Below are 26035 nucleotides of genomic sequence, written 5' to 3' on the forward strand. Positions count from 1 at the left end.
CGTGTCCTTGTGATGAGAAGCTGCCATCAGCACAACGTTTTCCTGTTCTTTTTATAAATGCTACTGGGACTCCCAGCATCCTCAGTCAGGAGAAACAAATCCTTACAGCCTGAGGCAAAGGCATTTGTCTCATGACACACAAAGGGTGCTGGGACTGCCCTGACTAGCTCCACTCTGTCACTCTGGACGTGGAGGAACCCCCCTTAGACATGGAAAACCAATTTCTGGAGAGGCCCAGTGCAAGAGAGATGGGAGATGGCACAGATTGAAAGCAGGACACTGAAGGGACTTACAAATAATTCTCAGTCAATGCAGGACATCTGGATGCAAACACTTCATTGCAGCTGTTGTGACAAGAACTGACCAAATTACCTTGGAAGTTGCTGCTTGGTGTGTTTTCTACTCTGGACTCAAGTGGATTTTCATTGGCAACAGCAGTTGGCTGAAAACAGCCAATACAAGTTCATTTCCCTTGACTATAACAGAAAAAGTCTCTTGACAGGGTGGCCACACTTCCTTACGGACTCCACAGGCTCCCTACTTTTTGCACCAGACCATCAGAGCAAAAACTGTGTGAAAAGTGAGGCAGCAAGAGGAAGGGCAAGAGAAATCAGAGATAAAGGCAGGACAAACAAAGAAAGAATTAAGTTCTTAGATTAGCACAGGATCAGCTGAGGTCAGAGTTAAGTAATTGTTATTGAGAAAATAAACAGCCAGGCTCATTTTTCTGATAAGGAAGAGGTAAGTTTGTGTTTGTTTTTTCATGATGAGTAGCAAAGGGCACATGGACCTCTCTCAGCTCTGAAGGGTGTGGTGCTTGTTTCCAGCTCCTGTTTTATGTGCAATTGAGGAACTGAGGATTCCAAATGTGAGATAGCCAGGTGCCTGCTTGGAGGAAAGCCTTCCCCATTGCAATAGGAAAGAGCATCAAGGCTTGGGTGAGCCAGGACTGCAGGTTAGTTTTCCTCTCAGAAAGGATAAAGCTTGTTTGGGTTATTCCAGGGAGTCTCTTGGAGCTGGCAGGGAGTGATGGAGCAGCTCTGCAGGCTTTGGGCCCCTCATCCTGCCATTGCTTCAGCTCCAAGAGGAGCTAAAACTTTCTCAAACTGTTCACCTGTGAGTGGGACTGGCTGCGATGTGTGGATTTCTTTCTGAGTGGCACTAAGGAAAGAGAGCAGCAAACAGAAACCTCAGCACCACTAAAACTACAGCAAAAGTGTAGGTTTCATCCTGGAAGTGTTGGTTTCATCCACTGGATTTGCTTCCCTGCTGTGAGGTGAGATTGCAGACCAACTCAAACTCTGGGTCCTGCAAGCAGGAAAAGGTTTCTCAGCCAAAAGAGTGTGGGGCTGATGCCCAGAGAAGCTGTGCATCCCTGACAGTTTCCAAGGCCAGGCTGGACAGGCTTGGAGCGAGCTGGGCTAATGGAAGGTGTGCCTGCCCATGGCAGGAGGTGGAATGGGAAGAGTTTTAAAATTCATTCCAACCCAAAACAGCCTGTGATTCTATGTAATTTGATTCCCCTGGTTCCTGAATGATGGATCAGGCTTATCCATGGAGGAGTCCTTGTGTAACTGAACCCAGACCCTTTTTTTGGTGCTAAGCAGCATCTGGGAAATGCAGGTTGGTGGCTGCTGACAGGAACCTGCCTGATTCCCCCTCAGGTTTTTTAGGGTTTTTTTTAACACTGTGGAGATACACTAGCTTTAGAGGAAAAACAACCCATACAAGCAAATACATGAGTTGGAAAGGAATAGAAATTTTTGTGAGAGCAAGAAGCAAATCGTAGAACACAGATCATTTCCAGGGCAGCTGTTTCCTAAGCCATGAATAGAAACCTTGGGAACATGGAGAGGGTTTTAAAGCAGGATCTGTGCTCTTAAGCCCTGTGCTGGTGAGAAAAAGGTGTTTATTCAGTTACACTTGGTCTTTACTTGAGTACCTACCTACTTAAACCTGGGGTTAATTAAATGTTTTCAGTTGACCAGTTTAAATAAGTACTGGGAGTTTAGGTGAGAAAAGAACAGAGAGACATTTGGGAGGTGGCTGTAGCTTAAATTCCTGAACTTTGGTTTAATCTAATAATAGAAACATATCAAATCATAGTACCTTTGTTTTTCTGAGCTGGCTAGAAAAGCAGCTTTGCACTAACTTTGGCTAATGATGAAATTGTCACCAGAGTGTCTCAGGGCTCACAGTTTGAGTTGATTTGCAATGTCACCATGCCAGCCTTCAGGTACTTCTTAGAGCCAAGATATTGGCTCTGATTGCTGCAAGCCTTGTGTTAAACTTCCAGACACTTGAGGGGTTGGAAACTTGGGATTTCTCTGCCTGTTAATGAAGGTGTAATTGCTGTTGAGACAACTCCCCATGCAAAGTGCAGGCCAAGACGAAATCAGCCTGAGGCAGCTTACACAAGGTGTAAATACAGTTTGTGGTCCCCCAGGCCCAGCCCTGTGGTCTCATGTTCTCCCACAACCTCTGTGATGATCCTTACACAATTTAGGATTGGATTCCCAGCTGGATAAGGTAAGTAGGGCCAGTTCTGCACAAGCCTGAGCTCCTTCAGCTCAGAGCAGCTCCTCCATGGGACCATCACATCCAGCAGAGAGGAGCTCTTACCTGGAATGAGACCACCGTGCCCCATTGCCCTGCCTGTGGAAAACTATGGAAGCGGTGTAAGAAAAAGGCCTCTGGATTCCTTGTCTGAGGAAGAAGCTGCAATTTGCATCTCCTCCTCTCTCTCCTCTCCCAGTAATCCTTTTTCTTTTCTTACCTGTTGAGCAATGGGTTCAATCCTCCCATAGGATTATGTTTCTGAGCAGCAATGACCAACCCAGGGTTTTACTGGCATGTGGGAACAGGTAGATTCCATTACCCCCTGTGACTCAATTTACTCTTGTTTACACTCACCTGCTGGGTACTATTCAAAGTGAAATAGGAGAAATTCCTCTGCAGTCTGTAGAAAATGCAGCTAGAAAAGAGCCTGAAGAAAGGATAATTACAGAAGATTTTTCCAGGTGTGGAACATGTGATTTTCACCTGACAGGAGTCTGAAGACAGGAGCTGGCAGGAATAAAGTGAGGGCAGGAGGTCTCTATCCTTGTAGCAAAGTTATGAATGCTTTGCAGCTCTAAAACCTTCAGGATATAAAAGTAAAAACTTCTATTCTGGAACCAGCAAGAATTTGCCTCTTAAATCTCAAACTGATGTCACTCTTGTCAGCCTAATGAGATAGAATGCCTTACATTTCATTTTCTACTTAAGAATATTATTCTTTGCCTTCTTTATCAAGTTTAGAAGGCTCTCCATCAGCCTGTCAAAGAGCATCAAAGAAATCTGAAAGAGGAAAGAAAAATCCCACCCCCCCAGCTCCAAGACATTGTGCAGAGATATTGCGTGACCACAATTCAGAAGTGAGGGAGCAATTTCCTGGGAAAAGAGATTTGTGTCCTGCTTTGTGCCGGGATAGAAATGGCCAGTGTTACCATTTTAGAGAATGCATGTTGACTATTACAATAGATTTAGATTTCTAGATTAGCTTTAAGACCCTGCAGAACAATTCTGGTAAAAGCAGATGTCAAGGTATGACAACTTACCTGAGTTCTGCATTCATGAGTCTTTCACCCAATCCATGACTCTAAGATTATTTCTTGCCATTTCAAGGCGACATTTATATTTCACCCCCACAAACAGGAGTAACCTAACACAGACAGCCAGTTTGGAAATGATTTGTCATGAAAATACAACTAAAGTGAATCAACTGATGCTGCTGAGCCTGGAGGTAAAAGCAAAAGATGACTCTTGGATTTTAGATCGGATAAAAGAAATAGATGTCAGATGCCATTAAAACGAAATCAAAACTGGATCTGGTTGGTGGTTAAGACACATTCACTGAGGACAGTAATTCCCATCTGGCAGAAGAAATCCCTTTCTTGTTTGGTTTGTCACAAAACCCTCATCAATTCAAGTAAGTCCCTATCAAGGTTGTTTGGTTTCAGCCTATGGAAACAATTACTCAAACCTGCATGAATTAAATCATTACCAGAAATAAAAAAAAAAATAGGAAAGAATACAGATAAACTTGCTGAAACAACAGAATGACTTTTCATTGGGAAATGTACAATTTTAGGCAAAGGAACATTACCTTAGGCAGAGGTTTCTTCTTAGCACAGTTGATCCCCCCCACAAAGACCATGTTGGGCATCACTGGCCTGACGTACTCAAACACAAAGTCAAACCTCAGGATCCAAATGGCAGCCGAGTTCACCAGGTCCATCAGGGACACATCCCTCTGAAGAACTTCTGAGGAAAGCTTAAGTGCTTCCCCATAGTAAACACTGCAGTAATCAAGCTCCAGGAGGGAAATCAGGGCATTTTCCACCCTCTGGAAAAAAGTCATGTGATCTGAGTTGAAGCTGAAGAGTCTCGGGATGTAGGACAGAGGGCTTGGGCACTGTGGGGCTGCAAAGTGCAGGTTGCAACCAAATCCCCTCATGAAGAACACAAAGGGAAGAGAAAGATGATGAGCCAGGATAGTCCCACACATGAAGATAGGATCCGTCAGGATGGCATCAAAGCCGCTTTGGTTGAGGAACCTCAGGGTCTCCTGGCTGCGGAACAGGTCCTTACATTGCCCAAAGAACGTGCTGAAAGTATGCACTGAGGCGTTGTACATGGCCAGGGCATTGAGGGGGAAAGGCTTCTGCGTCAGGTGCACAGCCACGTATTCCTGGAAGGCGTTATCCAGCTCTTCCAGGGTCTGGCTCACCGGGTGCGTGACCACCTTGTAGGCCTGCGTGGTCTCCATCTGCCAGCTCACCTCGGGGACCAGCACCACCACCTCGTGTCCTCTCTCGCTCAGCTTCTCCACCACTTCCTGCATGCTCAGCCAGTGGCTTCCCAACATGGGCACCACCAGGAGCTTCCCTCCTTCTGAGAGGCTGGGCAGGAGGAGGAGGATGGAAATCCAGGCAAGGCAAAGCCTCAAAGCCATGTTGCTGTGGTCACAGTAGGGGCCCTGGAAGAGATTTCTCCTACACGTTGTAGCCTGAAGATGCTTTGGAAAGCAACTGAAGGATGATTTGCCTACTTTTGTAGCTGTGCCCCACCTCAGCCCTTTTGCGTCTCCTCCCATTTCGCGTCATCAGAACTTTGTGCCAAGGTCACAGAAAACAATCAATGATTAGGGAGGGTTCAAGGCAGGTTGGGACTTTTAAGGTGGCATTGTGTGAGTCAAGAAAGGTGTGTCACCTTCACAAATGCCAAGCTGAGATGATTGCCTAAATGCCACCTTCTTTCCTCAGCAGGACCCTGGCTTTGTGGCATTTCTTGCCACCAGCACACCACAGCCAAGGGCTGATGGCAAAATGCAGGGAAAATCCATGAAAAAATGCACCCACAGAGTGGCTGGGCAGAAACACTGCTGAGCCCACATGGGAGGCCTGTGCCTATCAAGAGAGCACAGAAAGGACTCTTCTCCATCGCTGCCACTGAAGGCTGACAGGGTTGTCACAGACTGAGATAATCTTGCATTTTTAAAAGCATTTTCTTACCTAATGAAACTGATGCCAGTAGTACAGTGAAACATAACTTACAGTGAGGATTCACATGAGGAATCCGTGTACCAGTACCCAGGGTTTGGGTTTTGCCTTTTTTTTTTCAATAGTCAAAACCAAATTGCATCCCTGAGAAAAAAAAAAATTTCCTTAATGCAAACTCGCATTTTTTAGGAAGATACGTAGCAGAAAGTCTTTCCTCATCCATCCACAGAACTTGCAGCTAACCCCTTATCCTATCAGGTATAAAACAACATTGCAAAAGAGCATTTCACCCTTGTACCCCAGATAACAAAGACCAACAACACCTCTCTAGTGCACAAAGTCAGGAATCATTCATGACCAGTGAGGGGTCAGTTCATGCCCAGTGTTGGGTCAGTTCATGACCTCAACCCTGTGTCCAAGTCCTTCTTGGTTATAAATTGCTGGGGTTTAATGCTGGTGATAACCTGTCCTTAAAGCCTATAAGCAGGTGAACACAGGAAACAATTTCTGTCTCCAGGGCAATCTGGCCTTGAAAATCTTGCTGGATTTTTTTTCCCCCCATGCAGTTTCTGCAGGTTCCTTCCCAAACCTGGTGGGAAATCCTGGACTTTGCTAAGAACCTGCCCTCCAAAAGGAGCAGCAGCTCCATCACCCATGCTGATCCCATCTTGGTAGTTTACAGCATGGATTAACTTCATGGGCATTTTCAAACAGCTCAGAGCAAGGAGATGCATAGAAGACAGGCCATAACCTCAGACAAGGCTGCCAAATGAACACAGGAAGGTTTGTCCACAAAAGCCCAAATGGAATTTACAGGAGATATCCATACCCAGGACAGCTTAAAACCTCATTCAATAGTCCAGAAGAGAAGGGGAGGATGAACTGGAAGAGGATTATTTCTGGGGCTTAGATATTGACACCTTGACAATAAAGAATGATGGAAAGCAATCAATCTAGGGGATGCCTGTAGAAAATAGAAACTTGTAGAAAATAGGCAAACTCTTCATTCCTATAACCTTCACTGTGGATGAAAGGAGAGGGGATAAATGGACAGTGCATGATGAGACAGCTGGGAGAGGAGGATAGCAAAGTTCTTCTGGTCAACAAAAGAGACTCTCATTTGCATAAAAGCGACATGTCACTTAAATTCTCCTAATTAAGTCTGATAAGGCTTTAGGTCTGGCAGGATGTGATATATTCTGATATATCTGAATGCTGGGTATTAGGAAATACGATTTCTGCATCATGCAGGATTTCAATCTTTGAACACCAAGCTCTTGTCAGTCAGGGTTTGATGTAAGGATGGGAGTGACATCCCTTGCCCAGGGTGGCAGCGGGATGGAATGAGATAATCTTGAAGGTCCCTTTCAACCCAAACCCACTCTGCCATTCTATGATACATTTATACTTTGCCTTTTCCATATAAAAACAAAAGAAAATGTTGTACCTGAGACAGTTTTTTCTTCTGAACACAGTTAATGCCTCCGATAAAAGCCATGTTTGGCATCACTGGCCTCGGGAACTCAAAGACAAAATCGTATCTCATCAGCCAGAAGGATCCACGGCTCAGGAGTTCCGTCACTGTCACTTTCTTTTTGAAAACCTCATATGCAAGCTCTTCAAACTTATCATAGATGGGTTTACAGTAGAAGAGCTCCAGCAGATCGACCAGCACGTTCTTCACCCGCTGGGAAAACGTCATGCTGTCTGAATTATCCAAGAATAACCTGGGCACATAGGAAGGAGGGCTTGGACACTGGGTAGCAGCAGAATCCATTCCGCAGGGAAAGCCCCGCAGGAAGTAGACGGAAGGAAGGCCAAGATACTCAGCCACCAGGGGCCCACACATCAGGATGGGATCTGTGAAAATCAAGTCAAATTTGCTCTCTTGCAGGTACTGCATCAGCTCCTCGTTCCGCAGGAGGCTCTTGCAGTTGGTGAAGAAGACCGAGGAAATTTCTATCGTGCTTTGATACGAGGTCAGAACAACATTCCAAACAGACTGTTCAATAAAATGGGCATGAACAAAGGCCTTGAGCATTTCCCCCAAGTATTCCTCTGGGTAAGGGATTGGATAGGCTTGGACTGTGTAATTCTGAGGCTCCTCTGACTTCATATACAGACTGGTGGAGGGTACAAGCACAACAACCTCGTGTCCCTTTTGCCGCAGTTTCTCCACTACTGGGCGCATGCTGAGCCAGTGACTTCCATCCTGAGGCACCACCAGGATCTTTCCACCTTCAGCCAGGATTAAAGACAGCGTCAGGAGGAGAAGTATCCAGGTGCCTCGGTAAAAAAGAGCCATTTTGGTGGGAGTGATCCAGAGGGTTCTGCTCCACAGGGATCCACGCACTCCTTTATACCATGGTCCGTGCAGAGTAAGCAGGGAATTTATTGGCTGCAGAAATTAATATTTAACTTCCCAATACGCGTGTGATTATCCTGTGATTTTGCCTGTGTTTATGGAAAGGAAGGGAAGCCGTGTCCATAGAGAAACTTTTGTACTTTCTGTTAATGTTTAAGCTTCAACCACTGTCAGCACTAAGACACTGTCAGCACTGAGTCTGTGACACCAAGAGCAGGGATGTCATGTTGCAACGATAATCGTGGTTAAAACCATGACTTGGTAAATACATGGAGAGAAAATAATAAAAATACACCCAGCAGAATGGATGCAACTCCATTCCTGAGGACACGAGGCTGATGTTGAATTCCCAGCCCCTGGAAGCAGCCAAACCCACACCTCTTACAAAGATGTCACTGCCACCAGGATGGATCAGGCAATCCCAAATCTGAGCACAACGATCCCCATTGGCTTTTTCCTCCTGATACTCCAGCAAGAAGTGAACCAATGGATGGGTTCAGGGCAAACAAAGGGAAAGGAGGCCGGCACAGGGACACAAAGAAGGAGTTTTGGTCTTTGGTTGCTGTCTTGAAAACCCGTGTCATGTATTGTGAGCAAAACAAAATCGAGGAGAAGGTGTGACAGCTCCCACTAATGCCACTCAGGAAGGTTGTCTCTTTGTGCAAGTGAAAGCAATGCCAGAGCAAAGCCTTTTGGAGGGTGCTAAGGAAGGAGTCCTTGTGATGAGAGGCTGCCATCAGCACAACATTTCCTGTTCTTTTTATAAATGCTGCTGGGACTCCCAGCATCCTCAGTCAGGAGAAACAAATCCTTACAGCCTGAGGCAAAGGCATTTGTCTCATGACAAAGGGTGCTGGGACTGCCCTGACTAGCTCCACTCTGTCACTCTGGACATGGAGGAACCACCCTTAGACATGGAAAACCAATTTCTGGAGAGGCCCAGTGCAAGAGAGATGGGAGATGGCACAGATTGAAAGCAGGACACTGAAGGGACTTACAAATAATTCTCAGTAAATGCAGGACATCTGGATGCAAACACTTCATTGCAGCTGTTGTGACAAGAGGTGCCCAAATTACCTTGGAAGTTGCTGCTTGGTGTATTTTCTACTCTGGACTCGATTGGATTTTCTATTCAAACAGCAGTTGGTTGAAAACAGCCAATACAAGATTTTCCAGTGTGGAAAAGGTGATTTTCACCTAACAGGAGTCTGAAGACAGGCACTGGCAGGGCTTAAATGAGGGCAGGATGTCTCTAGCCCTGGGGCAAAGTTATGAACTCTTTATGGCTCTGAGACATTCAGGATATAAAAGTAGAGACTTATATTGTGGAACCAGCAAGAATTTACCTCTTAAATCTCAAACAAGTACCACTTTCCTGATCCCTAATGTGATAGAATGCCTTAGATATAATTTGATCCTAATATTCTAGCTAAGATATGGTTCTTTGCCTTGTTTATCAAGTTTAGAAAGCTCTCCATCAGCCTGTCAAAGAGCATCAAAGAAATCTGAAAGAGGAAAGAAAAATCCCACCCCTCCAGCTCCAAGACATTGTGCAGAGATATTGCGTGACCACAATTCAGAAGTGAGGGAGCAATTTCCTGGGAAAAGAGATTTGTGTCCTGCTTTGTGCCAGGATAGAAATGGCCAGTGTTACCATTTTACACATTGCATGTTGACTATTACAATAGATTTAGATTTCTAGATTAGCTTTAAGACCCTGCAGAACAATTCTGGTAAAAGCAGATGTCAAAGTATGACAACTTACCTGAGTTCTGCATTCAGGAGTCTTTCACCCAATCCATGACTCTAAGATTATTTCTTGCCATTTCAAGGCGACATTTATATTTCACCCCCACAAACAGGAGTAACCTAACACAGACAGCCAGTTTGGAAATGATTTGTCATGAAAATACAACTAAAGTGAATCAACTGATGCTGCTGAGCCTGGAGGTAAAAGCAAAAGATGACTCTTGGATTTTAGATCGGATAAAAGAAATAGATGTCAGATGCCATTAAAACGAAATCAAAACTGGATCTGGTTGGTAGTTAAGACCCATTCACTGAGGACAGTAATTCCCATCTGGCAGAAGAAATCCCTTTCTTGTTTGGTTTGTCACAAAACCCTCATCAATTCAAGTAAGTCCCTATCAAGGTTGTTTGATTTCAGCCTATGGAAACAATTACTCAAACCTGCATGAATTAAATCATTACCAGAATATTAAAAAATAACAAACAATACAGATAAACTTGCTGAACAACAGAATGACTTTTCATTGGGAAATGTACAATTTCAGGCAAAGGAACATTACCTTAGGCAGAGGTTTCTTCTTAGCACAGTTGATCCCCCCCACAAAGACCATGTTGGGCATCACTGGCCTGACGTACTCAAACACAAAGTCAAACCTCAGGATCCAAATGGCAGCCGAGTTCACCAGATCCATCAGGGACACATCCCTCTGAAGAACTTCTGAGGAAAGCTTAAGCGCTTCTGCATAGAGACCATTGCAGTAATCCAGCTCCAGGAGGGAAATCAGGGCGTTTTCCACCCTCTGGAAAAAAGTCATGTGATCTGAGTTGAAGCTGAAGAGTCTCGGGATGTAGGACAGAGGGCTTGGGCACTGTGGGGCTGCAAAGTGCAGGTTGCAACCAAATCCCCTCATGAAGAACACAAAGGGAAGAGAAAGATGATGAGCCAGGACGGCCCCACACATGAAGAAAGGATCTGTCAGGATGGCATCAAAGCCGCTTTGGTTGAGGAACCTCAGGGTCTCCTGGCTGTGGAACAGGTCCTTGCACTGCCCAAAGAAAGTGCTGAAAAGATGCACTGAGGTGTTGTACATGGCCAGGGCATTGAGGGGGAAAGGCTTCTGCGTCAGGTGCACGGCCACGTATTCCTGGAAGGCGTTATCCAGCTCTTCCAGGGTCTGGCTCACCGGGTGCGTGACCACCTTGTAGGCCTGCGTGGTCTCCATCTGCCAGCTCACCTCGGGGACCAGCACCACCACCTCGTGTCCTCTCTCGCTCAGCTTCTCCACCACTTCCTGCATGCTCAGCCAGTGGCTTCCCACCATGGGCACCACCAGGAGCTTCCCTCCGTCTGAGAGGCCGGGCAGGAGGAGGAGGATGGAAATCCAGGCAAGGCAAAGCCTCAAAGCCATGTTGCTGTGGTCGCAGTAGGGGCCCTGGAAGAGATTTCTCCTGCAGGTTGTAGTCTGAAGATGCTTTGGAAAGCAACTGATGGGTGAATTTGTTGAACTCTGCTCTTTGATGTTCCCGTTGTTAATGATTCACTGCTTTGCATTGTGGGTAGTTTATTTTGCCTTTTCCCTCCTTACTTGGAAAGCCAAGATTTGGTGACCTCTCCAATGCTGAGTCACTGGAGTTCCTCGAGGTTCCGTGAGCTCCTCACCGTGCTGCTGGGATCCCTCAGGACTCCTCATCTTTGTTGTGCCTTGTGTTCCACCTTGGCCAGGAGCCAGGGAGGCAACGTTGGTGTGAGCAACCCCCAAGCCCCCAGGAACAAATGAAAAAGAGCCTCTCTGTGTTGGAGACACGGATCCTCAGGTGATTCCTCCAGGGATGGAGCAGGAGACCCTCAGGACAAGGCTCAGGGCTCTTCTGAGCTGGCAGGAATCTCCTCAGTGCCAGGGACAACACAAAGAGGTGCTGACAGGGGCTGGCCTCTCTCTGTATAGCCCAAGCTCTCACTTGACAGAGTTGTTTCCCAGCCTGGGAGGTGGCCCCTGGCTGGCTGAAAACTCCTCCCCACCAGGATTCAGACCAGCACTAATGAGTTTTAGCAGCCACTGGAGGCTCGGGTTTCAGACCTGACTCAGCAAAGGAGCAGGTTCAGCACACACATGATTTCCCTGGCCTCACAGCATTGCCACTGATGGCAAAATTAAAAATATTGCACCCCAGGATATTCAGAGCCATGCAGCCTCCATCCCTCAGGCACACAAGTTCTCTCCTCTCCCTTCATGCCACAGTCACTGCACCACAATGAACTGCATATTGTGTTCCTCATACCAGCATTATTTACTTATTTTTCCTGTTTTAACCATGTCTTTAATTATTTCTATTGGCAAGGTGGCAAAGAGCAGTTTTATGTCAGGATAGTTTTTTAGAAAACCAAATTTTTGAGTGTCAGAGTAGGGGGGAGAAGCTCTGAGGTAAAACAGAATAAAACACTCTCTGAATCCTCAATTGTATAGTATATATAATATATATGAACTGCATATATATAATATTATGAACTGCAAAGGAAAAACATCACAGTAACAAGTACTAAATATGTTCAGATTTTTATAAAGCACGCTCAGACCTGGGCATTGGGAAGCTGACCCGTTTTGAAAAGAGAATGTTCTCCCAAAGAAAAGTGAATTTCTGTATTTTGTGATGGCACCCAGCTGTTTGCTGAAGTGGGATAAGGAGAGGGCTGGCAGGGAAATGTCCTGCCCTCCTCTCCCTCCTGCTGCAGGATGGATTTTCCATCCAAACCTTCAGCATGAGGAGTGGGGGTGCAAAGGCAATCCCAGGACTGCAGAAGTTAATCAGTACCTCAGGGTTTGCGAACTGGTCAGAGGCTCCCTCAGTTGGCCTGGGTATCCCAGGTTATCCCAGCCAGGAATTCTGGGGAATTTGCTGGGATCAAGGCAGTACAAGATCAAAGTCGCTCCCTGCTGACACCTGAGCAAAGGGACAGTGGGAAGGCTGGATTTGGGTGAAAAGGCACAAATCTGGAGGCAGCCCTGTCCAGGGAGGGGTAACAGAGCTGGGGAAGGGGTTAAAAACTCTCCCGAGGGAACTGGGGATGTTCATGGAGAAAAGGAGGCTCAGGGGGGACCTTGTCGTGCTCTACATCTCCCTGACGGAAGCTGGGGTGAGATCAGGCTGTCTTGATGCGTCCCAAGGGAAAGGATGAGAGGAGATGGCCTCAAGTTGTACCAGGGGAGGTTCAGAGTGGGTTTTAGGAAAAAAAAACCTCACTGGAAGAATGGCTAAGCAATGGAATAATTTGCCCAGGGAGGTGGTGGAGTCGCCATCTCTGAAGTGTCCTGGAGGAGCCTGGATGTGGCACTTGGGGACATGGCTTAGGGGTGATGATGGCAGTGCTGGCGTGAGGCTGAGACTGGGTGATCCTGGAGGTCTTTTCAAGGTGGATTATTCTGTCAGGTGCAGGCTGGCCCATGCCAGGCTCAGGAATGATTAGGGAATACTCAGGAGGGAATTATTAGGGTAGCTACAACACACCAGCCAAGTCTGGAATAAATCCATGACTGGAGATCCCAAACTACCTCTTATAAATCCATGAAAGAGATCCCCAAGCCCCTCTAATAAACCCATGGCAGGAGATGTCCAATCCCTCCAATAAATCCAGTCACAGATGCCAAAACTGCTCTAATAAATTTATGAAAGGAGATCCCAAATCCCTCTAATAAATTCATGACAATAGAAGCCCAAGCCCCTCTAATGAATCCATGACAGGCAATCCCCAAACCCCTGTCATAAATACATGACTGGAGAACCTAAAATCCCTTAATAAACTCATGGTAGGAGATCCCAACCCATCCTACTATACCCATAAAAATAGAATCACAAACCCTTCTAACAAATCCAGAAAGAGATCACCAAACCCCTCTAAGAAACCCATGAGAAGAGAGCCCCAAATCTCTCTAATAAATCTGTGCCAGGAGATCCCAAAATCTTTGCAATAAAACCATGGCAGGATACCCCAAATCCCTGAAATAAATGTAGGACAGAAAATAAGAGTTTGAAAGAGGGAGCTGATCTTTGTATAATGCCAGGATGGTTTGTGTTGGAAGGGACCCTAAAGCTCATCCCGTTCCACCCCATGCCATGGCCAGAGACACCTTCCACTATCCCAGGTGGCTGCAAGCCCTGTCCAATCTGGCCATGGACACATCCACGGGTGAGGCAGCCACAGCTTCTCTGGCAATCTGAGCCAGGACCTCAGCATCCTCACAGGGAAGACTTTCTTCCCCAATATCCTGTCTAATCCTTTCCTCTGGCAGCTTCAAGCCACTGCCTTGTGCCAACAGCTCAGGCTCTTGGAAATAGTCTCCCTCCAAGAGAGAGATAAGATTCATCCCTCTCAAACACCTCACTTGGACCATGCAGCTGCTGTGAGTGTCACAACCCCTCCCAGGTTGCCAGCCACTGACCTGAGATAAGGGCTTCTTCTTCTCTCCACAGTGGATGCCTCCAATGAAAACCATGTTGGGCATGACAGGCATGGGATACTCAAAGACAAAGTCGATTCTCCTTAGCCAGATGGATCCGTGACTTAAAATCTCCGTCATTGTCATGGGTTTTTGGAGGAACTCTGAGGCCAGCTCCTCAAAGGGAGAATAGGCAATATTGCAGATGAAGGACTCGGAAAGGGTAATCAGGAAGTTCTTGACCCTCTGGGAGAAGGTCATGTGGTCGGTGTTCTCCGAGAACATGCGTGGGACGTAGGATGGCGGGTCCGGGCCCTGAGCCGCGCGAACCTCCAAGGCACACGGAACCAGCCGCAGGAAGAAAACACTGGGGATGGAGAAGTGCAGGGCAATGATCTGCCCACAGGGTGACACGGGATCCGTGAGCAGGGCATCGAAGTGACCCTGTCCAATGTACTTCAGCAGCTCTTGGTTGTGCAGCAAGGACTTGCACGAAGCATGAAAAAGGGCTCCGCTCTGCCGGTACTCCTGCAAAAGCTTCCAGAATCTCACCAGGAAAGGCTCTTGGCTGAAAGATTTTGCACTGAGGGAGCGTACATGTTCTTCCACGTCTCCTTCATCAATGGCACAGAGTAGGTTTTCAGTTCGTAGACATCCGAGGAATCGATCAGGATTTTGTTGTCCGGTGCGATGACCACGATTTGGTGCCCTCTCTTGCTCAGCTCCATCAGCACTTTTTTCATGCTGAGCCAGTGGCTGCCCTCCATGGGGATCACCAGCAGCCTCCCGGCAGCAGCCGGGCTCAGGAGGCACAGCAAGGGCAGCAGCAGTGCCACCAGCATGGTGTGAGCCGTGCAGAGTGGAAGCCTGGCACCAGAGAGGCCAGGAGTGCTCTGCCAGCTTTTGTAGCCATGCTCCACCTCAGCCCTTTTGAGTCTCCTCCCATTTGGGGTCATCATATCTTTGCACCAAGGTCACAGAAAGCAATCAATGATGAGGGAGGGTTCAGGGCAGGCTGGGACTTCAAAGGTGGCTTTATGTGAGTCAAGAAAGGTGTGTCACCTTCACACACACCAAGCTGAGGTTATTGGCTGAATGGCACCTTCGTCCCTCAGCAGGACCCCGGCTTTTTGGCACTTCTTGCCACCAGCCCACCACACCCAAGGTCTGTGGGGTTACATTCAATTTAAATGGTCTGCTCTGTCTAACCCTTTGAAAATGTGCGGCTTATTCCAAGCCCATGATCCTCCCCTGAAGTATCATGGATCTATAATCTCATTTGTCCAAGTCTTATTCCACGCCCACTTTGAATCTCCCTCTTAAGCTGTGCAAGGGAGACTACACATTCTCTCTTGGCCCTTTTCTCCCTAGGGTCTCCCTCTCTCCCCCTTCCTCCCCCTTCTCCCTCAGAAACCATGCTGCTCATCTAATGAGCACCCTCAGAAGCCATGTGGAGTCTCCTTGCCTGCCTGCGAACATACAGCTTAGGGCCCCCCCTGGGGACTCTCTGGGGATCCCTCCAAACGAACCACAACAAATGGCTTCCAACGTGCGGCCTGACCACCGACAACCCTAAGAAGAAAATGGACCTCCATTGCCCCGCCGGCCCCGTGGAACACCGCTTCAGCACCGGCTCTGGCATCGCCGAGTGCCCGTGTGGGGCCGTGGTCCCGGCTCCGGGCACCACCTCCACCACCAGCTGAGCGGCCCGGCCCCGGCACCACCGCGCAGAGGCCCCGCTAGACAGCGTGCCGCCATCCCACCATCGCAGCTTTTAAGATCGCTGCCGGCAGCTGCCACTTCCGCCGCCCCATGTGGCCGCCATGTGGCTCCTCAGAGCTGCCGCCACTCGCCGGGAGCCGCCGCGCTGGCAGCAGAGCCAAGCCACCGGCCCCGGCCTGGAGTTGGCAGGGAAGGGCTCCGCAGAGCGGGCAAGCCGTGCGGATCACCGAGCCCGACCCTGGACCACAGCAGCAGCCAAAGAAGGAACCAAACCCCACCAGTTTCCGCAGGGCAGCCACCAGACCAGCAAGAAGCAGTTTTCAGCTTTGCCTGAGCCCTGCACCACCCCAAAACCTGTCGTCAATTTTGTCACCTCCTTCCCCAGTTTTACTCTCTCCCCCCCTCGCTGCTCCTTCCCCTAACTCCATCCCTAACCTTCCTTCCCCTAAACAAACCCCCAGGAGTCCACTCCATCCCTCTGAGCCCGGCACAGCGGCCACACTGCTCAGCCTCAACAGAGCTACCGCCGTGTGTGCTGTGGCCGCATGGCCTGGAGATCCAGCAGAGCCGCGACCTCCAGCCACACCACACCATCCTCTACTTCTCCTCCCCAAAATCCCTTTCTTCCCGCATTTTCTCCCCCAGGCTCCGCCCCTTTCCTGTCTCTCATTAACCAACCCCCTCTCCAGCTCCTACTTCCCACCTTCCGCCTTCCAAATCCCAGAAGGTAGGAGCTGGAATTAGAGAAAAAGCTTAGTAACCAAACCCCAAAGTTAAAATAATTTTGTAATACCAGTTTTAACAGCCTTCTATATTTCATTGAATTGAAAATTCTAATTTATGATCTCCTTCCCCTGTGTAGTATAGGGTAGAGATAATTCAAATGCTAGATATGTATAAAATATTGTAGAATCCAAGGTATGTCTTTCACCACCCTGGCTGGGAGCAGAGTCTCATTTTTATTCAATTTTACAACTTTAAGATAACATCAAGTCTGTTAACCTATGAATGAAACCTTCCCAGGCCATGATTGCTGACTTCCCTGGAATGTCTAAGCCACTCAGGAGCACCTGGGCCCGGGAAGATTGCATCTACCATAATCAAGCACCTGAGCCACTCTGCTACATGTGAATACAGGCTCTTCCAAAGTGTTCAGACAACCATCCAGACACCTGGACTTACTTTTGTCTATTCCTGCACATGAATTGCCCCAGTTCTACATATGAAGGGACACAAAGGAACATTCAGTCACTTCTGCCTCAGGCAGAATAAACTGTATATAAGCTCGCTGCATGAAGCAGTTGGGGTGAACCACTGGGGAGAAGCTGACACTGTCGGTTGGATCTCGGTTCACCCAGCACCGACACCCACTCGGTTCACCCAGCACCGACACCCAGGGTTGACGCTGCCTTGGCTGTGGTGAAAAAAAAATTCTATTTTTGGTAACGATCTAATAAATCATTGCTAAATTTTCTTATAAGTTTGGTTTCCGATTTGATCATTTATAACACCCTGTTATTCCAAGAGCAGGGTAATATCCTTCTCTGCAATCCATACCCCTTTTTCCCTTATTTTGAGTCGTTCACCGGGTGCAGGCTGCTCAAAGGCACAGGGTACCTCAAAAAGGCTTTTCTTTCACAGAGTCCCCGGCTCCCCGTAACCTCCCCAATTCCCAATCCCAATCCACTTGTTCTAGCTGAAAAGAGCTCCACAGCTAGAACTTTCATCCTAAAACCCTCTAACCATTTTATCATTCCGATCCAATACCTGTCTTCTCCCCATTTCCCTCCTGTCCCCATGAAGTAGTTTTTACAATTGTGCTTCTCTAGTTTAAATGTGTGTTCCTATTACAAATTGTCCTGTTGTCAGTTTTAGAAAGCAGGGGCCTGGCAGGTCACAAGGGTAGATCCAATCAGAAGCAGTTTTTGCTTGTTTCTTTAATAGCGAGTGTCCAGATAGTATTGGACTGCTGAATCAAAATCCCTGTTGCGTTTATGCTGTCCTCAGTAGGTTCTGAGGGTGACTGGTAACCTAAAATGGTGCCTGGGAAAGTACTCTGACAGTTTTTGTGCTGAATGCTCCGTCAGTATAAGTAGTAGCTGAAGCCAAATTACTTTTTTTCTTTTTGTTTTCCTTTTAACGACCTAAAACCAGGGGTCTTCTGGGTTAAACTGGCTGGAAGGTGAAAGCAGCGGTAAATCTCAGATCCAAGGGTGAGAATCTGAGGCTGCAAACCTGCCTGGAGTCCGGGGGGCTCCAGGTGATTCCCTGTCCCTGAGAGGGGGAACAGAAGTCGGCGCCTCAGCCTAAAACTGGGGGCTGTGGTGGTCTGAAAAGCCAGCTAGAAAAAGTCAGACACCATTGGGCCAGTCACACTGAAAAGGCCAATCCCAAAACTCTCATATGAGGTTAGTGCCAAAGGCTGAAGCCTTTAAGCACTCACCCGGACTTTAAATTTGTTTAAAATCTGCAATATGTTCCCACATAACCCATTTATTACAACTAAATGCTCATTTTATCTTTGCTGCCTACCACCAAAAGCAAACACCAAGTCAAATGGACTGTTTAAAACATAATCCTCACTGCAATTGTATTTATTTTTATGCTGCAGGACAGTGTAATTACTGCTTCATTTTTAAAATTGTTAATGGTCGTATTTCCCTTTCTCTTTTCTTTCTAAAGAAAAAAGGGAAAATTCTGGGGTTACATTTTAGTTAAATGGTATGCTCTGTCTCACACCTCGAAAATGTACTGTTTATTCCAAGCCTGTGATCTTCCCCATGGATCTGTAATCCCATTGGCCCAAGTCTTATTCCGCACCTGCTTTGAATCTCCCTGTTAAGCTCTGGGGGCTGATGAGAAACTCTCTTGGCCCTTTTCTCCCTAGGGTCTTGCACCCTCCCCCTCCCACCTCCCTCCCCTCTTCTCCCACAGGAACAATGATGCTCCTGGGGGGGGACCCCCAATAAACCCTCATCTAAGGAGCCTCCTCAGAAGCCCTGTGCAGTCTCCTTGCCTGCCTGCTGCCACCAGCACACACACAGCTTGGGTGACACCCCGGGGATCCCCCAAACAAACTGCTACGCTTAATGCAAACTCGCATTCTTTGGAAGATAAGCAGCCAGCAGAAAATCTTTCCCCATCTATCCACAGAACTTGCAGCTAACTCCTTATCCTATCAGGTATAAAACAACATTGCAAAAGAGCATTTCACCCTTGTACCCCAGATAACAAAGACCAACAACACCTCTCTAGTGCACAAAGTCAGGAATCGTTCACGGACCAGTGAGGGGTCAGTTCATGACCAGTGTTGGGTCAGTTCATGACCTCAACCCTGTGTCCAAGTCCTTCTTGGTTATAAATTGCTGGGGTTTAATGCTGGTGATAACCTGTCCTTAAAGCCTATAAGCAGGTGAACACAGGAAACAATTTCTGTCTCCAGGGCAATCTGGCCTTGAAAATCTTGCTGGATTTTTTTTCCCCCCATGCAGTTTCTGCAGGTTCCTTCCCAAACCTGGTGGGAAATCCTGGACTTTGCTGAGAACCTGCCCTCCAAAAGGAGCAGCAGCTCCAACACCCATGCTGATGCCATCTTGGTAGTTTACAGCATGGATTAACTTAATGGGAATTTTCAAACAGCTCAGAGCAAGGAGATGCATAGAAGATAGGCCATAACCTCAGACAAGGCTGCCAAATGAACACAGGAAGGTTGGTCCACAAAAGGCTAAATGGAATTTACAGGAGATATCCAGGACAGCTTAAAACCTCATTCAATAATCTAGAAGAGAAGGGGAGGATGAACTGGAAGAGGATTATTTCTGGGGTTTAGATATTGACACCTTGACAATAAAGAATGATGGAAAGCAATCAATCTAGGGGATGCCTGTAGAAAATAGAAACTTGTAGAAAATAGGCAAACTCTTCATTCCTATAACCTTCACTGTGGATGAAAGGAGAGGGGATAAATGGACAGTGCTCAAGACAGCTGGGAGAGGAGGATAGCAAAGTTCTTCTGGTCAACAAATGAGACTCTCATTTGCATAAAAGCTACATGTCACTTAAATTCTCCTAATTAAGTCTGATAAGGCTTTAGGTCTGGCAAGATGTGATATATTCTGATATATCTGAATGCTGGGTATTAGGAAATACCATTTCTGCATCATGCAGGATTTCAATCTTTGAACACCAAGCTCTTGTCAGTCAGGGTTTGATGTAAGGATGGGAGTGACATCCCTTGCCCTGGGTGGCAGCGGGATGGAATGAGATAATCTTGAAGGTCCCTTTCAACCCAAACCCACTCTGCCATTCTATGATACATTTATACTTTGCCTTTTCCATATAAAAACAAAAGAAAATGTTGTACCTGAGACAGTTTTTTCTTCTGAACACAGTTAATGCCTCCGATAAAAGCCATGTTTGGCATCACTGGCCTCGGGAACTCAAAGACAAAATCGTATCTCATCAGCCAGAAGGATCCACGGCTCAGGAGTTCCGTCACTGTCACTTTCTTTTTGAAAACCTCATATGCAAGCTCTTCAAACTTATCATAGATGGGTTTACAGTAGAAGAGCTCCAGCAGATCGACCAGCACGTTCTTCACCCGCTGGGAAAACGTCATGCTGTCTGAATTATCCAAGAATAACCTGGGCACATAGGAAGGAGGGCTTGGACACTGGGTAGCAGCAGAATCCATTCCGCAGGGAAAGCCCCGCAGGAAGTAGACAGAAGGAAGGCCAAGATACTCAGCCACCAGGGGCCCACACATCAGGATGGGATCTGTGAAAATCAAGTCAAATTTGCTCTCTTGCAGGTACTGCATCAGCTCCTCGTTCCGCAGGAGGCTCTTGCAGTTGGTGAAGAAGACCGAGGAAATTTCTATCGTGCTTTGATACGAGGTCAGAACAACATTCCAAACAGACTGTTCAATAAAATGGGCATGAACAAAGGCCTTGAGCATTTCCCCCAAGTATTCCTCTGGGTAAGGGATTGGATAGGCTTGGACTGTGTAATTCTGAGGCTCCTCTGACTTCATATACAGACTGGTGGAGGGTACAAGCACAACAACCTCGTGTCCCTTTTGCCGCAGTTTCTCCACTACTGGGCGCATGCTGAGCCAGTGACTTCCATCCTGAGGCACCACCAGGATCTTTCCACCTTCAGCCAGGATTAAAGACAGCGTCAGGAGGAGAAGTATCCAGGTGCCTCGGTAAAAAAGAGCCATTTTGGTGGGAGTGATCCAGAGGGTTCTGCTCCACAGGGATCCACGCACTCCTTTATACCATGGTCCGTGCAGAGTAAGCAGGGAATTTATTGGCTGCAGAAATTAATATTTAACTTCCCAATATGCGTGTGATTATCCTGTGATTTTGCCTGTGTTGGTGGAAAGGAAGGGAAGCCGTGTCCATAGAGAAACTTTTGTACTTTCTGTTAATGTTTAAGCTTCAACCACTGTCAGCACTAAGACACTGTCAGCACTGAGTCTGTGACACCAAGAGCAGGGATGTCGTGTTGCAACAATAATCGTGGTTAAAACCATTGACCTGGTAAATACATGGCGAGAATATAATAAAAATACACCCAGCAGAATGGATGCAACTCCATTCCTGAGGACACGAGGCTGATGTTGAATTCCCAGCCCCTGGAAGCAGCCAAACCCGCACCTCTTACAAAGATGTCACTGCCACCAGGATGGATCAGGCAATCCCAAATCTGAGCACAACGATCCCCATTGGCTTTTTCCTCCTGGCACTACAGCAAGGAGTGAACTAATGGATAGGTTCAGGGCAAACAAAGGGAAAGGAGGCCGGCACAGGGACACAAAGAAGGAGTTTTGGTCTTTGGTTGCTGTCTTGAAAACCCTTGTCATGTATTGTGAGCAAAACAAAATCGAGGAGAAGGTGTGACAGCTCCCACTAATGCCACTTCAGGAAGGTTGTCTCTTTGTGCAAGTGAAAGCAATGCCAGAGCAAAGCCTTTTGGAGGGTGCTAAGGAAGAGCTAAGAGGGTTCTAAACTAGATAAAGAGTTTAGAGCTGTTTATCAGCTGTCAAAGAGCATCAAAGAAATCTGAAAGAGGAAAGAAAAATCCCACCCCTCCAGCTCCAAGACATTGTGCAGAGATATTGCGTGACCAAAATTCAGAAGTGAGGGAGCAATTTCCTGGGAAAAGAGATTTGTGTCCTGCTTTGTGCCAGGATAGAAATGTCCAGTGTTACCATTTTAGAGAATGCATGTTGTCTATGAAAAATAGATTTAGATTTCTAGATTAGCTTTAAGACCCTGCAGAACAATTCTGGTAAAAGCAGATGTCAAGGTATGACAACTTACCTGAGTTCTGCATTCACGAGTCTTTCACCCAATCCATGACTCTAAGATTATTTCTTGCCATTTCAAGGCGACATTTATATTTCACCCCCACAAACAGGAGTAACCTAACACAGACAGCCAGTTTGGAAATGATTTGTCATGAAAATACAACTAAAGTGAATCAACTGATGCTGCTGAGCCTGGAGGTAAAAGCAAAAGATGACTCTTGGATTTTTGATCGGATAAAAGAAATAGATGTCAGATGCCATTAAAATGAAATCAAAACTGGATCTGGTTGGTAGTTAAGACCCATTCACTGAGGACAGTAATTCCCATCTGGCAGAAGAAATCCCTTTCTTGTTTGGTTTGTCACAAAACCCTCATCAATTCAAGTAAGTCCCTATCAAGGTTGTTTGATTTCAGCCTATGGAAACAATTACCCAAACCTGCATGAACTAAATCATTACCAGAATATTAAAAAATAACAAACAATACTGATAAACGTGCTGGAACAACAGAATGACTTTTCATTGGGAAATGTACAATTTTAGGCAAAGGAACATTACCTTAGGCAGAGGTTTCTTCTTAGCACAGTTGATCCCCCCCACAAAGACCATGTTGGGCATCACTGGCCTGACGTACTCAAACACAAAGTCAAACCTCAGGATCCAAATGGCAGCCGAGTTCACCAGGTCCATCAGGGACACATCCCTCTGAAGAACTTCTGAGGAAAGCTTAAGCGCTTCTGCATAGAGACCATTGCAGTAATCAAGCTCCAGGAGGGAAATCAGGGCGTTTTCCACCCTCTGGAAAAAAGTCATGTGATCTGAGTTGAAGCTGAAGAGTCTCGGGATGTAGGACAGAGGGCTTGGGCACTGTGGGGCTGCAAAGTGCAGGTTGCAACCAAATCCCCTCATGAAGAACACAAAGGGAAGAGAAAGATGATGAGCCAGGATGGCCCCACACATAAAGGCCGGATCCGTCAGGATGGCATCAAAGCTGCTTTGGTTGAGGAACCTCAGGGTCTCCTGGCTGTGGAACAGGTCCTTGCACTGCCCCAAAAAAGTGCCGACAACATGCACTGAGGCGTTGTACATGGCCAGGGCATTGAGGGGGAAAGGCTTCTGCGTCAGGTGCACGGCCACGTATTCCTGGAAGGCGTTATCCAGCTCTTCCAGGGTCTGGCTCACCGGGTGCGTGACCACCTTGTAGGCCTGCGTGGTCTCCATCTGCCAGCTCACCTCGGGGACCAGCACCACCACCTCGTGTCCTCTCTCGCTCAGCTTCTCCACCACTTCCTGCATGCTCAGCCAGTGGCTTCCCACCATGGGCACCACCAGGAGCTTCCCTCCGTCCGAGAGGCCGGGCAGGAGGAGGAGGATGGAAATCCAGGCAAGGCAAAGCCTCAAAGCCATGTTGCTGTGGTCGCAGTAGGGGCCCTGGAAGAGATTTCTCCTGCAGGTTGTAGTCTGAAGATGCTTTGGAAAGCAACTGATGGGTGAATTTGTTGAACTCTGCTCTTTGATGTTCCCGTTGTTAATGATTCACTGCTTTGCATTGTGGGTAGTTTATTTTGCCTTTTCCCTCCTTACTTGGAAAGCCAAGATTTGGTGACCTCTCCAATGCTGAGTCACTGGAGTTCCTCGAGGTTCCGTGAGCTCCTCACCGTGCTGCTGGGATCCCTCAGGACTCCTCATCTTTGTTGTGCCTTGTGTTCCACCTTGGCCAGGAGCCAGGGAGGCAACGTTGGTGTGAGCAACCCCCAAGCCCCCAGGAACAAATGAAAAAGAGCCTCTCTGTGTTGGAGACACGGATCCTCAGGTGATTCCTCCAGGGATGGAGCAGGAGACCCTCAGGACAAGGCTCAGGGCTCTTCTGAGCTGGCAGGAGTCTCCTCAGTGCCAGGGACAGCACAAAGAGGTGCTGACAGAGGCTGGCCTCTCTCTGTATAGCCCAAGCTCTCACTTGACAGAGTTGTTTCCCAGCCTGGGAGGTGGCCCCTGGCTGGCTGAAAACTCCTCCCCACCAGGATTCAGACCAGCACTAAATGAGTTTTAGCAGCCACTGGAGGCTCGGGTTTCAGACCTGACTCAGCAAAGGAGCAGGTTCAGCACAGACGTGATTTCCCCGGCTTCACAGCATTGCTACTGATGGCAAAATTAAAAATATTGCACCCCAGGATATTCAGAGCCATGCAGCCTCCATCCCTCAGGCACACAAGTTCTCTCCTCTCCCTTCATGCCATGGTCAATGCACCACAATGAACTGCATGGTCTCAAGCTTTTCCAGGGGAGGTTCAGAGGGGATATTTGTTTCAGTCTGTTATTTTACATTTTATTCCTTTGTAGTAGGTTTAAAATATTCTTTTTTATAAGTTTGCAATGGTTCATTCCATGTACCCTATTTGGCTTCCCTGATGGTTCAGTCCTGAGTTGCTTACCCCAAGATTTTCCCACCAAGTGCATGGCAATGCCTCTGTCTATCAAAGGTAGCACAGCCTTTTGTTCTGGAATGTTCCCTGTCCTTCATCCCTTCCTCGAAGCAAGATTGGATCGGAAGGTTGGCTCTTCCCCCTTGTTGACATTACCCATGAAGGTAATGCCTTCCTATTGGTAAAACGTTGTGTCCTCCCCTTATTCCCTCCCCTCCTCAAAAGCAGGTTTTTTTCCCCTCAGTTATTGTCACTTGTCCCTGACTCCTCTGAGGAAATAAACCTTCCTGGAACTCACACAAGTGATCCCTCTCGATTCCTTCACCTCAGTCCCTCGTAGGGTTTAAAATGTAACACAGTACGGTAATGTAATGATTCTTAGAGGCTGTATGTAAATGCTATAGGACTTGTATATTGTACTAGATTGGTTAGTGAGAATTGGAATATTCAACACAGAAGAAGATGTATTGTATTGTAACAGGAACTTCGCTCTCTTACACTTCTGCTCTCTTACGCTTCTGCTCTCTTACGCTTTTGCTCTCTTACGCTTTTATGCACTTACCCTCTCATCCTCTCTACCCCTCTCTTTCGGGCCTGCTCCAAGCTGTGGCTGGCAGCTCCCAGCAGAGCCCTACACCCAGGCCCATTGCAATAAACCCCAAGTTCCACGACCTGGCTGCAGAGATCTCTCGTCTCCGTCTGTGCCGACCGTCCTACCCCCCAACGCTCGTACAGGTTGCCTGCAGCTGAGAACTGCTTGGGAGCTCAGACAGGTGGACAGTCTGTGCCGAGCAGGACTGAGCTATCCGGATCCATTGCATCCTTCTGGGGACACCCCGAAACCTGGCTGGAGGTCACATAGGGTACGGCCTCTCTTGTGACTGCCCATCGGTCTCAGGGAGTGAGCTGGCCGGAGAAAACATTCCCTGTGACCGCAGCCTGCAGTTACAGGTATTAGGAAAGAAAAACCTCACTGGAAGAATGGCTAAGCAATGGAATAATTTGCCCAGGGAGGTGGTGGAGTCGCCATCTCTGAAGTGTCCTGGAGGAGCCTGGATGTGGCACTTGGGGACATGGCTTAGGGGTGATGATGGCAGTGCTGGCGTGAGGCTGGGACTGGGTGATCCTGGAGGTCTTTTCCAGGGTGGATGATTCTGTCAGGTGCAGGCTGGTCCATGCCAGGCTCAGGAATGATTAGGGAATACTCAGGAGGGAATTATTAGGGTAGCTACAACACACCAGCCAAGGCTGGAATAAATCCATGACTGGAGATCCCAAACTACCTCTTATAAATCCATGGAAAGAGATCCCCAAGCCCCTCTAATAAACCCATGGCAGGAGATGTCCAATCCCTCCAATAAATCCAGTCAGAGATGCTGAAACTGCTCTAATAAATTTATGAAAGGAGGTCCCAAATCCCTCTAATAAATTCATGACAATAAATGCCCAGGCCCTTCTAATGCACGCATGACAGGCGATCTCCAAAC

General features: G+C 47.4%; 6 protein-coding genes across 6 annotated transcripts; all 6 read right to left on the minus strand.

The window, feature by feature from the left end:
- Window positions 1-1245: 1245 nt before the first annotated feature.
- On the minus strand, window positions 1246-4996 carry LOC118689116 (UDP-glucuronosyltransferase 1A8-like). The gene is made up of 2 exons (XM_036387201.1): window positions 4148-4996; window positions 1246-1308 (listed from the first exon to the last, which is right to left on the minus strand). Exons 1-2 carry the CDS (start codon window positions 4994-4996, stop codon window positions 1246-1248), a joined length of 912 nt encoding a protein of 303 aa, XP_036243094.1.
- A 1565-nt stretch (window positions 4997-6561) lies between these two features.
- Window positions 6562-9686, minus strand: LOC118689115 (UDP-glucuronosyltransferase 1-6-like). Its single transcript, XM_036387200.1, has 3 exons — window positions 9674-9686; window positions 6991-7898; window positions 6562-6639 (listed from the first exon to the last, which is right to left on the minus strand). The coding sequence occupies exons 1-3, from the start codon at window positions 9684-9686 to the stop codon at window positions 6562-6564; spliced, it is 999 nt and encodes a 332-aa protein (XP_036243093.1).
- A 369-nt stretch (window positions 9687-10055) lies between these two features.
- Window positions 10056-11066, minus strand: LOC118689114 (UDP-glucuronosyltransferase 1A8-like). The gene is made up of 2 exons (XM_036387199.1): window positions 10218-11066; window positions 10056-10076 (listed from the first exon to the last, which is right to left on the minus strand). The coding sequence occupies exons 1-2, from the start codon at window positions 11064-11066 to the stop codon at window positions 10056-10058; spliced, it is 870 nt and encodes a 289-aa protein (XP_036243092.1).
- A 1160-nt stretch (window positions 11067-12226) lies between these two features.
- On the minus strand, window positions 12227-14932 carry LOC118689113 (UDP-glucuronosyltransferase 1A1-like). The gene is given in 3 exon segments (XM_036387198.1): window positions 12227-12232; window positions 14094-14701; window positions 14704-14932. Coding segments are annotated over 3 exon segments (843 nt in total).
- Window positions 14933-19578: 4646 nt separating this feature from the next.
- On the minus strand, window positions 19579-22151 carry LOC118689112 (UDP-glucuronosyltransferase 1-6-like). Its single transcript, XM_036387197.1, has 3 exons — window positions 22139-22151; window positions 20176-21083; window positions 19579-19590 (listed from the first exon to the last, which is right to left on the minus strand). Exons 1-3 carry the CDS (start codon window positions 22149-22151, stop codon window positions 19579-19581), a joined length of 933 nt encoding a protein of 310 aa, XP_036243090.1.
- A 369-nt stretch (window positions 22152-22520) lies between these two features.
- LOC118689111 (UDP-glucuronosyltransferase 1-6-like) lies at window positions 22521-23532 on the minus strand. Its single transcript, XM_036387196.1, has 2 exons — window positions 22684-23532; window positions 22521-22541 (listed from the first exon to the last, which is right to left on the minus strand). Exons 1-2 carry the CDS (start codon window positions 23530-23532, stop codon window positions 22521-22523), a joined length of 870 nt encoding a protein of 289 aa, XP_036243089.1.
- Window positions 23533-26035: the final 2503 nt, after the last annotated feature.

Source organism: Molothrus ater, chromosome 7 (assembly GCF_012460135.2).
Source record: "Molothrus ater isolate BHLD 08-10-18 breed brown headed cowbird chromosome 7, BPBGC_Mater_1.1, whole genome shotgun sequence".
Lineage (NCBI taxonomy): Eukaryota > Metazoa > Chordata > Aves > Passeriformes > Icteridae > Molothrus > Molothrus ater.

Coding starts and splice junctions, on each gene's coding strand:
- LOC118689116 (XM_036387201.1), bottom strand. CDS start 4,996: ATGGCTTTGAGGCTTTGCCTTGCCTGGATTTCCATCCTCCTCCTCCTG. Junction 1,309..4,147: donor AGAAGAAACCTCTGCCTAAG/GTAATGTTCCTT, acceptor TCCTGCTTGCAG/GACCCAGAGTTTGAGTTGGT.
- LOC118689114 (XM_036387199.1), bottom strand. CDS start 11,066: ATGGCTTTGAGGCTTTGCCTTGCCTGGATTTCCATCCTCCTCCTCCTG. Junction 10,077..10,217: donor AGAAGAAACCTCTGCCTAAG/GTAATGTTCCTT, acceptor TTGTTTCCATAG/GCTGAAATCAAACAACCTTG.
- LOC118689115 (XM_036387200.1), bottom strand. Junction 6,640..6,990: donor AGAAGAAAAAACTGTCTCAG/GTACAACATTTT, acceptor TTTGTTGACCAG/AAGAACTTTGCTATCCTCCT.
- LOC118689111 (XM_036387196.1), bottom strand. CDS start 23,532: ATGGCTTTGAGGCTTTGCCTTGCCTGGATTTCCATCCTCCTCCTCCTG. Junction 22,542..22,683: donor AGAAGAAACCTCTGCCTAAG/GTAATGTTCCTT, acceptor TTGTTTCCATAG/GCTGAAATCAAACAACCTTG.